General features: G+C 35.0%; 1 protein-coding gene across 2 annotated transcripts in view; it reads left to right on the top strand.

Annotated features, from left to right (window-relative positions):
- The window catches only part of SEC24B (SEC24 homolog B, COPII coat complex component), an 81,079-nt gene extending 67,557 nt beyond the window's left edge, over positions 1–13,522 (top strand). For both annotated transcript variants that reach the window (XM_003586179.6, XM_002688081.7), the window contains 13 exons: positions 1,005–1,123; positions 1,475–1,530; positions 1,761–1,967; positions 4,055–4,178; positions 4,610–4,768; positions 5,266–5,439; positions 6,043–6,153; positions 6,793–6,968; positions 7,577–7,714; positions 8,402–8,506; positions 9,248–9,340; positions 12,282–12,385; positions 12,626–13,522. In XM_003586179.6, coding sequence (XP_003586227.4) covers positions 1,005–1,123; positions 1,475–1,530; positions 1,761–1,967; positions 4,055–4,178; positions 4,610–4,768; positions 5,266–5,439; positions 6,043–6,153; positions 6,793–6,968; positions 7,577–7,714; positions 8,402–8,506; positions 9,248–9,340; positions 12,282–12,385; positions 12,626–12,740 — 1,681 coding nt within the window. In that variant the 3' untranslated portion in view covers positions 12,741–13,522. The remainder of the gene's footprint in view (positions 1–1,004; positions 1,124–1,474; positions 1,531–1,760; positions 1,968–4,054; positions 4,179–4,609; positions 4,769–5,265; positions 5,440–6,042; positions 6,154–6,792; positions 6,969–7,576; positions 7,715–8,401; positions 8,507–9,247; positions 9,341–12,281; positions 12,386–12,625) is intronic.
- Positions 13,523–15,036: the final 1,514 nt, after the last annotated feature.

Raw genomic sequence — 15,036 nt, 5'->3', positions numbered from 1 at the left:
TTAGAAATCTCAAAGAAGTGAAGAAATTAGTCTGTAGAAACAAGATAAACCTTGACCAGTATTACTAAGCTAAACACCTACATAATTTGTTGTTTTCTGTTCTCTGAAATGCCTTTTTAAAAAATTGGAATATAATTGCTTTACAGTGTTGTGTTAGTTTCTTCTTTACAGTGTCATGAATCAGCCTCTGAGTAGCCTGATTGATCCTTCATAATAATAATAGTGCTGCTTGCTTTGAAGCACACTGTTTCGGCATCCTGTAATATTAAAAAATATCTTTAAAGACATTGCTAAAACAATAAATTACATAAAAAATCGTAATAAATTACATTTAAAAATTATAGCAGTTAACATGATGGTACTTAGAAATATACTGATACTTTTGTAAGACATGGCATCTATCTTATTAATAAGGATAGCTTGCCAGGCTTTTTTTTTGACAGACTTTAAATGGTTATTTATTCTTTGCTGTATTATTGACTTGAATACTGACAGAAAATTTGAATACTTGAATACTCAGAATATTTTTAAAAGAGTGATCATAGATAAAATGTCTTGATGTTTCTGAATGTGGTTTTTATTTAAAATTTTACATGTTAAAATCTTTTCTTGAATAGTACTCATTTTGTCAATCTGTTCTTAAAATACTGAAACAACATACATGATTTTTGTAATATTGAAACTGAAAATATGAGCAATTTTTACTTAAAGGAGTTTGTTTCAGAGGAAAGTTATCAAGAAATCTTTGTTTTTTAAGCATATCATTTTAAGTTTTGATTTATTATTTGAAGATAGTTCTGTTATCAGAGGCATGAACTCTGAATATGTCTGGTTTCATCTGAAAATGGAATGCTTTATATTTACTCTTTTCTGATATGCGTTGGTTTAGATAGGGGTAACTATTCTGTCCTCTATATAAAAACATAAACAATTATTCTTAGTATTTTTTAAAAAGAAGATGTCACTTAGCAGTTTGAATTTAAAATTATCATTTTTATCCTTAGGCTCCCTGGAGATTCACGAACAAGAATAGGATTCGTGACCTTTGATAGCACTATTCATTTCTACAATTTGCAAGAAGGATTATCACAGCCTCAAATGTTGATTGTATCTGATATAGATGGTAAGCAGTGAATAAAACAAAACTCTATTAATAAAACAGAATTTTGGAATTAAGAGTACTTTATTTTACAACATATCTTGTCATAATGCTGTACAGATAATTTAGCTCATTAGATATTTGTTTTAAAATAATTGCTTTCCTGGAAAGTACTTGAGTCAAAGTTTTTTACACCTATGTATGTGTACTTACACATGCTCACACACACACATGTATGATATGTACAGAGGATATATATTAAAGCAGTATTGTGCATACCCTTTACATGTTTGGACTAGAAAACTAAGAATTTTTAAATTCGAAATTCTTTTGAGTTTATTTATATTTTGGTTAAAATATATGTTTTCCCTATAGATGTTTTTCTACCTACTCCGGATAGCTTACTTGTGAATCTATATGAAAGTAAAGAGGTGAGATTGAATTTTTTTTTTTTAAGTATTAAAGTATTTCTGTTACTTCATCTGATTGTAATGTTTAACATGTGTTTCCTTGGTATATATTAACATTGCAGTAAACAATGTAGGTAGCATATCTGTTGACTAGTCACTTTACAGTCCTCCAAAATGTAGTGGCATATACTGTACTCTGGAATATTGCCCTTCCTTCTCAGTAATTCAGCTTTCAATCTTTGTTTCCCCAGCTTATAAAAGACTTATTGAATGCGTTACCCAATATGTTCACCAATACAAGAGAAACACACAGTGCTCTGGGTCCTGCTCTCCAGGCTGCCTTTAAATTAATGTCTCCAACAGGGGGCCGTGTGTCTCTATTTCAGACACAGTTACCTTCCTTGGGGGCAGGGCTTCTGCAGTCCAGAGAAGATCCTAATCAGAGATCAAGCACAAAGGTATTTTATGTTAGTTCCTCTCTCATATTCAAGATCATGGCTTCTACCTCTATTGACTTAATTATTTGAGTCTATTTTTCTAATTCTTTGATAGTTAAAAAAAAAAAAAACTGGTAAGAGAGTTTAACTCAAATTACCATTTTGTTGTTGTGTTGCAGTGTGTTCTTTTTAATACTTTGTTTATGAGTCATAGAAATTTAGAAATTATCTACTATAAGCCTTTTTTTACAGATGAGGAAACAGATTCAACAGTCTTGCCAAAAGTTAAATAAATATTTAATGGTAAAGATGTGACTTGGATTTTCTGACTCTAGTGTTCTTTTCTATTTCACAATTGATAAAACTTACTAAATCTGAGATATAATTTAATATGCACATATTAATAAACTTTTAATGAAGGTAATACAAATCACTGTATAAAACTTGGAACATGGAAACATATAGATGATCGGTTATCTTACTGTCAAGATAATAGTAGTTAAATAAATACAAGTAAGCGCAGTTGGGCATCATACATGTATACTATATTTTTTTGTTGACTTTTTTCACTGAAGTGAGCATTCACTCATAGTGAGCATTTTTGGAGGTCCCTAAAAATTCTACTTAAAAAAGGTTTTTTAGTAAATGTGAAAAACATGATTTCATTAATTGCTTTCTTGCTGTTTAAGAGTGAAATGAGGCTGAATGTTCCTAAGGTTTTACAGTGAAGACTTGGTCAGGGTATTTTAACCCCAATTTCAAATACTGGTTTTTGTTCTGTAAATAAGTTTTGTCTGACCTCAACTTATATATATGAAAATGTCCATTGCAACTAGTTATGAGTATGAATTAAACAGTTTTAATAGTGTTGTAAATCTTTAGCCACATACTCAGTTTTTCCCTAAGATAAATTCCTAGAAGTGAAATTATTGGATCGATGAGTATAAACTGTATTTAAAATTATTATTTTATTTTACTTATTGGGATTTTTAATCAACCTGTACTCTTAAGGACTCTGATCTTCTGGGCACCATTAAGGATTGCTACTTTTTTATTCTTTACCAATTTGCTAAAGAAGAATAGCACTGTGTTTTACTTTTGAATAGCACCGTATTTTACTTTTTATGAAATTGTGTTTTTAAATTGCTTTTGAGAAAGAAGCTAATTTTAAAATAAACTGGGGACAAGTATATTTTTTAACTCATCAACAAGTATAGCTAGCTTTATCCAGTGCGTTGATCCATCGTAATCCATTATGGAACACTGAACAAAAGCAAAGTGTTTACTGATTTCTTTGATACAGTTTTGGGGTTTTTGTTCTCATGTAACTTTTAGAAGTATTGTCTATCTGCCTGAGACTCAAGAATTTAAGTGTCTGTTCTGTTTTAAACTCTAATATAATAATCATACACTATAATTGAAACATTTTGTTGTGCAATGTAGTGAAATGATTAAGAACTTGGAGCCTGGCTCTTGCGTTCTTAACTCTTCTCTAGTGCCATCTCCTCAGCTTAAGTGTCCTGATACCAACTGGAAGGATTTTGCTTAATCTGTTAGTCTCTCCTGTTATTGTGTAACAATATATATATAATAATTGGTAACAGCACTCATTCTGGAGCCAGACTGCTTGGATATTCCAGCATCTACCACTCAATAACTATGTAATTAGTCATTTGTTTGCCTCAGTTTCCTCATCTGTAAAATGTTGTTAACTCTGTGAAATATATATTATTATGAGGATTAAATAATTTAATTATATAAGACATCTATGCTGCCCTGCTGCTGCTGAGTCGCTTCAGTCATGTCTGACTCTGTGTGACCCTATAGACGGCAGCCCACCAGGCTCCCCGATCCCTGGGATTCTCCAGGCAAGAACACTGGAGTGGGTTGCCATTTCCTTCTCCAATGCTGCCCTATATGTGCTTTTATAAATGTTAGTGATTATTCTCATAGGAAATCTATGCCAACTACCTAGACATAAAAAAAAAAAAAAAAAAAATCCATAGTTTGATAGGGGGACAGACAATATTCTCTTCCTGATTGTAACAGACAGAAATATATGATAATTCAAGATTTTCTAGCTCTTACTTTATGACCTGTTGACTTAGGTTGTACAACATCTTGGCCCTGCAACTGATTTTTATAAGAAACTCGCTTTAGATTGCTCAGGGCAGCAGACTGCCGTGGATCTGTTCCTTTTAAGTTCCCAGTATTCTGATCTCGCTTCTCTAGGTAAGGACATAACATTGTATTTATCTGTTTTTACATAAACATTTTTAGCATATAATTAAATGTAAATTCTTTACTAAGAGTTCTCAGTTGTTTGGGGAGGAAGACCTGTGAATTAGATAATGTCTATGAAAATTACCACTAAACTTCAAAAAAAAAAAACCCTAACCCTATACAAATGTAAAATGTCAATCTGGGTTGTTGTTTTTATTTAAATACAATTCTTTTACCATTCTGCTCAACAGTAAACTTAATATATATTATGTTTTATAAATACATCTTTCTCAGGTTTATATATTATCCCCATTTTTGACCACTGTATGTTTTTTTTCATTATAACTTAGACTTCTTCATAATACAGAATCTGTACTGCTGTTGGACAAGTAAAATGTTATCGTTTCAGTAGCTAATACTTTTCCTTTTTCTCTCTAAAGCTTGCATGTCCAAGTATTCTGCAGGGTGCATCTATTATTACCCATCTTTCCACTATACTCACAATCCCTCGCAAGCAGAAAAGTTACAAAAAGATCTAAAACGGTATCTCACAAGAAAAATTGGATTTGAAGCTGTTATGAGAATAAGGTGTACTAAAGGTATGAAATTGCAAAAATTATGCTTTATATTATATACTTTTTTCAAAATTAATAAGCATTCACATATTGACAACCTGTGACCACCTTTCATTATCATAAAAAAGATTTTCTGCTTGATCCAACTAGCTGTACTGTTTTAAATATTATTATTAAATAATCATTGTTCAATTTTTTAAGTAATTTGAATAAGCAGGTAGAGGAAATGCTTTGCCTTATTAGGAGGAAGTCAAGAGAAAGCCCATATTGGAGGTGATTTCAGATGAATTTGAGGAATAGGGAGGATCTTAAGTGAGAATTGTCAAATTAATGAATGACCTTTGCCTTCCTCATCAAACAGCCTTCAGTTTAGGTTATCTCTGTTTTATGTGAAAAGTATTGCTCCCCAGTTATCCTTTTGATTCAAAATCAGAGATATTTTTTATTTAAAAAGTAGCTTTAACCTGTGGTAAAGACACTAGTGCTACCTCATCTTTTATAACAAGTTTTCTTTTCCCTAGGTCTTTCCATGCACACTTTTCATGGAAATTTCTTTGTCCGTTCCACTGATTTGTTATCCCTCGCCAACATCAATCCCGATGCTGGATTTGCAGTACAACTCTCTATTGAAGAAAGTTTGACAGATACTTCCTTAGTGTGCTTTCAAACAGCCCTATTATATACATCTAGCAAAGGTAATGTTAACAGAAGTGAAATGTAACCTGCCCCAGTAATTCTCCCCTCTTTTCACCTACCGGGAGACTGGGGATAGTGAACACCAATGGGAAATAATGGAATTTGTGTTCATCAAATATACATTCCGTTCTTTTTTTTAATACTCATTTTTGAATCTTCAGAGAGTACCTTTTTTGACTTGTGGAAGACTTGTACTCCCAAAATCATATTAGCATAATAACTCAAACTAAATCTGTCTGGGTTATCCTGAGCGTTATTTCTTTATCCATAACATGAGAAATTCTCCATGGCACTTAAGGTCTACGTGGTCTGTTTTCTGACATTATACCTTGTAACATATAATTTAGAATGAGTAATGCTAAGATAAAAACCAGAACCTAGTGTTCAAAATATAGTGTGTGTTCATAGTCTACGTTCAGGTTTAGAGAATGTTTAATTTTCTTTAAAACATGTTCATTGTAAAACTTCGGTTTTGCCATTTCAAAATTCTGTTGGTAATTTCATACCATCAAACAATAACTTGAATAATATTTTGACCTATTTGCTTCTTTATTTCTTGGCCTAATGTATTTTGCAATGATGTGGATTCATCCTTTGACTAGGTGAGCGGAGAATCAGAGTGCACACTCTTTGCTTGCCAGTGGTCAGTTCGTTAGCAGATGTATACGCGGGAGTGGATGTACAAGCTGCCATCTGCCTCCTGGCAAACATGGGTAGGTAAAAAAGTGAAGCAACGGGTGAAATATGTTTTTCTATACTAAAATCTGAAGCCTGGGCGTTGTTTTACCCTAGAAATTCCTCATTTAAAAAGTATTTATATTTTACATTTTCATTTACAACAGTGTGAATTGGGCTGTTCTCATTCTTACGAATTCCTTAGTTTAAAAATCATGTGTGGGATTCATAATCATTAATAACTGGTAGCATCTCAAGTGTTTTTCAAATGGGGACTTCATGAACAAACTGTGGTACATCCATATGAGGGAATACAACTCAGCAATAAAAAGGAATGAACTGTTGATATGTGAACAGACGTGGATGACTCTCAAAGGCGTTATGCTAAGTGAAAGAAGCTAAACTCAAAACGCTACATACAAAGGATTCATTCATTCAACATTCTGGAAAAGTGAAAATTATAAGAAAGAAGAATAGCTCACTGATGATCAGGGTTGGTGGCAGGAGGAGGATTTTTACTACAAAGGGGCAGCCACACTCAAGGGAACAACTGAAATGTATTTTTCTAATCTAAAAATGAACTTTCTGTTTCTTAAGTACTGCATGTGAATTTTCTCTCTCACAGTATTCACTGGCATCTAATGGTTAAAAACTTTTTCATTTTGGTTGCTTTATAGCTGTGGATCGATCAATTTCCTCAAGTCTATCGGATGCAAGAGATGCCTTAGTGAATGCTGTGGTGGATTCCTTATCTGCGTATGGCTCAACTGTCTCAAACGTACAGCACTCGGGGTTGATAGCACCCAGCTCCCTCAAGTTATTTCCTCTCTATGTTTTGGCCCTTCTCAAACAGGTAGCTCTCTATACACTGTTAGATTTACTAGTCTTTTGAAATTTTCAATATATAGGTTTCCAAACCTAGTTTTTCTGGTGGGTGGTAGGGGATTAAATACTTGATTAGACAGTTGCAGCTTAGCATTGGACGAGTCATAAGCAGGAAGAGATGAATGGAAAATGAAGGTATGCAAATACATGATGACCCTCGTGAAACTGTATGCTCTCACTCTAGCGTGTGGGAGCAGTGTGAATAATGGTGTGCATATAGCACACTCCTAGTGTGTGCTCCTGGAAAGAGACTCTAAGGAAAGGGCCTGCTGTTCACTGAGCATCTTCCCAAGCCTCAGGCACCGTAATACGTGTTATATACACATCATCGTATTTAATCCTTACAGCTGCCTAGAGGTATTATTTTCCCCTTTTTTCTTACGATGTCAGTATACCTTTGAGAAGCTAAGTAACTTGCTCACGTATCTACCAATTAAATTCTGAGCTGAAAACTGAATCCAGGCCTATCTGGTGTGAAGGCTGTGCTTTTCCCATGGCTGATGGTATATATCTGTTTTAATATTTGTCCACCATATTTATGTTTTACTGAAAAATGTATATTGTTTCTCCATGTAGAAAGCATTTAGAACCGGTACAAGCACACGCCTGGATGATCGTGTATACGCCATGTGTCAGATAAAGTGTCAGCCACTTGTTCATCTAATGAAAATGATTCATCCCAACCTGTACAGGATAGACAGATTGACAGATGAGGTACGGTTTTTTTTTCCATTGTGTTTGAAATTTTTTAATTTAAATTTATTTGGGTGTCTTGATTCTGCATCTAAGATAGTAATGTATTGTTAACAATTTCTTCCATCTGTTTTCCCCCTGTGACAATAATACATTAAATACAGATGTTAACTACGGATTTGATTAGACAACAGGACTATTAGATAGTATCATGGTTATGGCATTTTCAAAAATAGTTTCATATGGCAAGTGATTCACTTCATGAATTTGGTTACATTTACTACAAAGCTGCATTATAGAAGGGTATTTCCATTTGTATTTTGAAGGTACTGACAGTTTCTGATGTGATCAGAGTGGAACTTTGACTATATTATTGTAAAATAATCTGGTATGCAACAGTATTTTTAGTATGCAAATATGTAATGTCTTTTTTCCTATTCTTTGGAATCAAAAAGTCCTTTGTAGCAGATACCGTAGTTGTACTTTTAATATATCCTGACCTCAGAAGGGAAGGAAATGGGCAGATCTTTTTACCTAGTCAAGTTTTTATCTTTTAAATTTGAATACCTTTGTTCAAAGGTCAACTGTAGTTTTTACATATTACAAAATTATCAAGTATTTTTCAGTATCAGAGCTAGTGGCCATTAGCTTCCAGCCTGGGATAATAGTAATGGAAGGTCATTCACATTCTATCTTTTTTCTTTTCAGGGGGCAATACACGTTAATGACAGGGTTGTACCTCAGCCACCTCTTCAAAAATTGTCTGCAGAAAAACTGACACGAGAAGGTGCTTTCCTTATGGACTGTGGCTCTGTAAGTACCCTTTAGTGACAAAGCTCCTTTTGCAGCTGGCAAAAGGAGAAACACAGGATCCAGCTCTGTTACCACAGATCAGGCAATGAAAGGTGGATTGGGAACTCAGGGACAATAAATTGGAACTGGCTCAGGAGATCAATTTATTTAAGAGAAGTAAAGAGATAAATTCCTTACTTCAAGGAATTTTTTGTCTAGAATCATAAAATTTTAAGGGACCTCAAGAATTTTTCTAGTTCAACTTGATCTATTGTCTGAAATGCCATTAATAATGAGGATTTCATGAGATGTCATTGGACAGGGTGGTGGTGAAGGGTGTCAGAATAGGCAGGGTGGCTTCATGAATGACACCTTGTGACCAGGAAAAGAAGTCCAGTAGCCACAGTATGGGGTGGGGCAGTGGTAGGGGGCAGGGGACATTAGTACAGAGACAGTGATTGAAATAATGGAAACAGTGGGTAGGAAATACAGTAAGTCATATACCTTGGTTGAAGCATTGGGGGAAGAGTAAGGAAAATGGTAAATGTATTTTATGAGAAGCTTGAAATTGAAGCAGAAAAGATATGAGCCACTCTGGATTCCTGAATGCAGGTTCCAAACATGCAGGTTCCAGGTTTCTTGTTTACTTTCATGTTTGTTCCTACTTGATTTGAGCCTGCTTTTATGCTTGATGATTTTGAGAAAATTAGCTGTAATGAGTTTCCAATTAGGGAGTGTTACTGTGGTTTGTTTTGTTTTTAGGTTTTTTACATTTGGATTGGAAAGAGCTGTGACAATAACTTTATAGAGGATGTGCTTGGGTATCCTGATTTTGCATCAATACCACAGAAAATGGTCAGTGGATTCATATAGTTTTAACTTTTTGTGTACTTGTTTAATTTTTCTTTTTTGAGATACAATGCACATAAGAGTCACCATTTTAATCATTTTAAAATGTACAATGCATTTGTTTTTATTATATTCACAGTGTTTACAACCATTTCCAGTATATAATTTCAGAGCATTTACATCACCTCAGAAAGAAACCTGTATCTCCCAACCTTTCTGTTTTCCCTGGGCAGCCACTAACCTACTTTCTATCTGTGTGAATTTGCCTGTTCTGGACAATTTGTATATATGGAATCATACAGTGCAAGGCTTTTTGAGTTTGGCTTCTTCTCACCATGATTTCAACATCCATGTTGTAATGTGTATCAGTACTTCCTCCTTTTTTATGACTAAATAATAGTCCATTGTATGAATATATCACATTTTGTTTATCCAGTCATCTCTTCTTGGACATTTAGGTTATCTCTACTCTGGTGCTATTGTGAGAAGTGCTTCCATGAGCAGTTTGTGTACAAATGTTTGTGTGAACATGTTTTCAAGTTCTCCTGGATATGTAACTAGAAGTAGAATTGCTGGGTCATATGGTAAACTTTTTAAGCAACTCCAAACTATTTTCCTGGAGAAGGCAATGGCAACCCACTCCAGTACTCTTGCCTGGAAAATCCCATGGATGGAGGAGCCTGGTAGGCTGCAGTCCATGGGGTTGCTAAGGGTCGGATGCGACTGAGCGATTTCACTTTCACTTTTCACTTTCACGCATTGGAGAAGGAAATGGCAACCCACTCCAGTGTTCTTGCCTGGAGAATCCCAGGGACGGGGGAGCCTGGTGGGCTGCCATCTATGGGGTCGCACAGAGTCGGACATGACTAAAGTGACTTGGCATAGCATAGCAAATTATTTTCCAACAACTTTAATTTGTCTAATTTAAATTATTTTGCTGATAATAAACATAATTTTTTCAGTAAGCCTGTACTGTATGTATGTTGATACCAAAGAAATATGATTCTGAAAGCAGTTCTCTATGCTACTTAATAGAAAAGGCCTACCTTATTCTTGGATATTGTAAATATGCCCTTTCTCCTAAAATTAATATAAGTCAATGTAATTCTTAACCACGTTCGCTATTTATTTTTTAAAATTTGCCACATTAATCCAGAGTTTATTTCTAAGACTCAACAAAGAAGAAAAATGAGAAAATGATTTGAACAGGTAATTCATAGGTAGAAATTATAGTAGTGGCCATATGGATCAATGTTCAGCTTCATTTATAATTAAGAAAACAAAATAAACTATTAATAACAGCATAGTATTTCTTTCATTTATCAGATTTTGCTCCCTGGTAAAAATTTTTTTAAATCTGATTATAGGCAATAATGCAGAGGGGATAGGTCAGCAGGCCTATTGATTGGACTGTATACATTTACACAGTCTTTAGGAGGGCCATTTGACAATATCTGTTGAAATTAAAATCACACCAGCGTATGACACAGTAAATTATTTACTCCTAAGAATGTATCCTGTACATATACTCATGGAAGTATTCATATGTACACATATACTTAAGAGGATATCGTGCTTGTATGCCAAGTCTCTTCAGTCATGTCCAACTCTTTGCGACCTTTGGACTGTAGCCCAAGCTTCTCTGTCCATGGGATTATTCAGGCAAGAATACAGGAGAGCGTTGCCATGCCCTCCTCCAGGGGGATCTTTCTGACCCAGGGACTGAACCCGCATCTCCTGCGGCTCTTACATGGCTGGTGGATTCTTTATCACTGAGCCACCAGGGAAGCCCCAATTAAATCTCTGAATCTATTAAGAAGAATACAATCTGAAAAAGAAAACAATGTGCATAATATCCATTTGTATTTTCAAAATGTGTTTCTATATATAATAGTGGCTATATTATATATCAGAGAAGGCAATGGCACCCCACTCCAGTACTCTTGCCTGGAAAATCCCACGGATGGAGGAGCCTGGTGGGCTGCAGTCCATGGGGTCGCTAAGAGTCGGACACAACTGAGCGACTTCACTTTCACTTTTCACTTGTTTCATTGGAGAAGGAAATGGCAACCTACTCCAGTGTTCTTGCCTGGAGAATCCCAGGGATGGGGGAGCCTGGTGGGCTGCCGTCTTTGGGGTCACACAGAGTCGGACACGACTGGAGCGACTTAGCAGCATATTATATATATTTAGAAAATATATGAAAGAATGTACATAAAAACATGTTTTTCTTGTCCTTTTTAAATGCTGATATAAATTTAAATATAATTAACCCAAACTTTTCTGTTTAAATTTTTGTATACTATGTACTTTGGAAAAAACTCATTGCACACATAGAAGAATATACTTTTTCTTCACTGCAGGTGGATTCTTTACTGTCTGAGCCACCAGGGAAGCCCTCAGATATACATATACGCACACATATATATAAATATATAGGTCCTTTAAAAAATAGTCTTGCTATGGTTTTTAAATATAACTAAACATTCACACTATTCTTTTAAATTTCTTGCCCTTCAATATTAAGGACAAAGGAAACATAAAATTCTGTAAGAATGTCTGTTATTAGAATAATGTTTATAATTGTTTATAAGTGAAATTGAAGCTTAATGATAGCCCCCCTGATCTGAATATTTCCTTTGGAAGAAACAAAAAGTATAACACAATATGAGTAACATACTAATTGTGTGTGTTTTATTGACTTGTCTGGAAAAACTATACTATTCAGGTAAAATGTCAGTGGCATGCTTATCATTAAATATGTCTTATTAGTCAGAAAAACAGATTTATCAACAATGTAATAAATTTCTTGTGTTTGGTTGCTGCTGTTGGGGCTGGAATCGAGTGCTGGTGTTTGGTGGTGGTGGTGGTGGTGATTATGATTGAGTTCTAATACTGCCTAAGTCTGTGAGAAAGAAAATGACTTCCTAATTGCATTTTTTGCCAGACACATCTTCCAGAGCTAGACACACTTTCATCAGAGAGAGCCAGATCCTTTATAACTTGGCTTAGAGACAGCAGACCATTAAGCCCAGTTCTTCATGTGGTAAAGTAAGTACTTCTGTAACTTAATTATGAAATTGTCTTATCCTGTCCAATCCATGTGAAATTGTTTGTCTTCAAATCAAATTTTAAATAATAATATCAGAACACATTGTAGTGGTAGAAGGCTGTTACTTGATTAACATCCCCTATCCTTTTTCGTAAAAGTCCCCACATATTTTTTCTAATGTATAAGTATTCTTTTTAATAATATGCATTTTTAGATAAATATTCCTTTTTCGTTTTCAGAGATGAGAGTCCTGCCAAAACCGAATTTTTTCAACATTTGATTGAAGACCGGACAGAAGCCGCCTTCTCTTACTATGAATTTTTGCTTCATGTTCAGCAGCAGATTTGTAAGTGAAGTGAAATAAAGTTGAATAAGAAGAAAGAGATCTATAACCTAGGTAAAGCATAATCTGTCAGAGAAGCACTTAGAAAATTTGAAATGAAGGCACTTGTTACAAGAGGCAGTACGTAGCGTAGCGCCTTGTCTGAGGCTTTGGCAAAAGGTAAAGAGGAAGAAGGAACTTGACAGATTTTCTTCACCCTAAGTTTGACGCTGATGATGCTGTTTCACCAAGTATATTTTGAGTTGGTTTCCACACATTTCCAGAGTGCAGCAGTACAGTTCTCTGTTCATTGCACGCTGGCAAACTTCTGTAGCTATGTGGGATGGTATGTCAATGAAAAATTAGATAAATTCTTTTTTCTTATAATTAATATAACACTTCTGGACTTGAACTTTGACAGGAGATGCCAAAAGGCAGTGGTACCGTGTTATTTGTTTATATGAATTACTTTTTAACAAGGAATGATTCATATTCATTAAATGAATTCAATATTTTCCCTGTAAAAACAATAGAATTTCAGTACATGAACTATAGAAAAAATATATATATAATGTATATAAATGTTACATTTGTAAAGAAAATGTAAAAATGTAACTACAGAATATGAATTGCTTAAACTGTGCTGCATTGTTGGATGACAACTCTTTGTCGCAGTTAGAGAATGAGGTTGACTAATGCATATTATGAATTGAGTCCACAAAAGAAACACAAAACTCTTTGTAATTCTGTTAAATCTTTTATGTGGATTTATTTATGATCAGCCTACTAATTAAAAATATTTTGCTTGACAATATGGCTTTGTGTTTTGTGTGTTTATGGTTGGGGGAGAATTGGTGGTATTCTTACATCTAGGATGTATTGGATTTATTGCTCGAGGAAATGCAATGATACTGTTTCATTAATTTTGTGGACATTACCAAGTACTTACTCTGTTTGTATTCGAAAACAAACCCTACTTTCAAAATATATATGACTGTTAACTAATCAAAACCTTAATTTGTCTTTCTTTGTTAAATTAGGCATTCTTTTTCCTTGTACATTCATAGCAAAATTTTTATAACATGTGACTATCCTATTTAATTGACTTTTAAGGTTACCATCTGGAACTTTGAGAGCGATTTTTAAAAAAATCTTGTTTACTAACATTTATTTACTATAAAACTGTTAATGATCCATTAGGTTGTAGAATAAAATTTTATTATAAACACTGTAAAAGTCCTACTGATGAACTTTGGAAGGGAAAAGGCTCTTGATGTGTGTGATGAGTGGTTTTGCGCTTGTTGGGTCTCTTTTCTTTGGATAAAAATAAAAGTACTCTCTCCCATTCCCTGCTGGAAATGAGAGGTTAAATGACTCACCCTAAATGACATTACTAATTAGTGACAGAGCTGATAGTAGAAGTCAGATGTTCTACCCACCCACCACCTACTCCGAGCCCAGCCCACCCCCAGCGCTGTAGGTGTCCCCGTGCTCTGCGGCCTCCAGCAGGAGAGAATCTTACTGAATCAGGAGAAACTGCAGTGTTCCAAGGGCAGCTATATACTGTAATTACACAATACGGAGTATCGTGTTTCTAAATATTTTTGTCTTTGGCTAGTTTGTTCCTCATTTAATAGGTATTTATTAGCACTTAATACTTGCTAGATATTGGTTTATGCTCAAAACACAGAAAATCCTGATTTCACAGTGCTTACACTCCAGAGTGAGTGTGTGGACTGGGGAAAAGAGCACATTTGTATGTCAGGTGTGGGAAATGCAATGGGGAAAATAAGGCAGAAAAAGTATCAAGAATGCTGGTTTTGACAGCAACTAGGGAGGCCCTTCTGAAAAGGTGACCATTGAAGAGAGCCATGTGGCTGTCTGGAAGGAGAGGCATCCAGGGGGTGAATCTTTATGGTAGGTAAATATGGAAGTTAGCCTTTGGTCACTGTGGTTTTCCCTATTAAAGAAGCACTTGGAGTCATCAGTTGAGAAAGGGTAAAGAGTGTTAGAATCCAAGAAATAGTCGCCTAGGAAGAGTAAGAGATGGGTTGACCAGTGGCTTGTAGTAGGGTTGTCAGGCAGCATGAACTTCAGCCAGTTAGCATGCCTTTTCCTTCTAGCCACATTTACTGCTTGGTGGAAAGTTGGATTTAAGTTAGAACAGAAGAGCAGGGGAACTGTGGATGTATACAAGGAAGCTCCTCTGTCATTCAGGTGAAAGGGATGCAAAGCAAGTTGATAGACAAGAGCTCGGTAGCGGCAGTAGATAGAGAAGGGCTTAGTAGTGTGAAGGTCCTGTTGAGGTCAGAGAGCTGTCCGAGGGTG

This window comes from Bos taurus, chromosome 6, assembly GCF_002263795.3.
Source record: "Bos taurus isolate L1 Dominette 01449 registration number 42190680 breed Hereford chromosome 6, ARS-UCD2.0, whole genome shotgun sequence".
Lineage (NCBI taxonomy): Eukaryota > Metazoa > Chordata > Mammalia > Artiodactyla > Bovidae > Bos > Bos taurus.
This window is presented reverse-complemented; position numbering and strand designations above follow the sequence as displayed.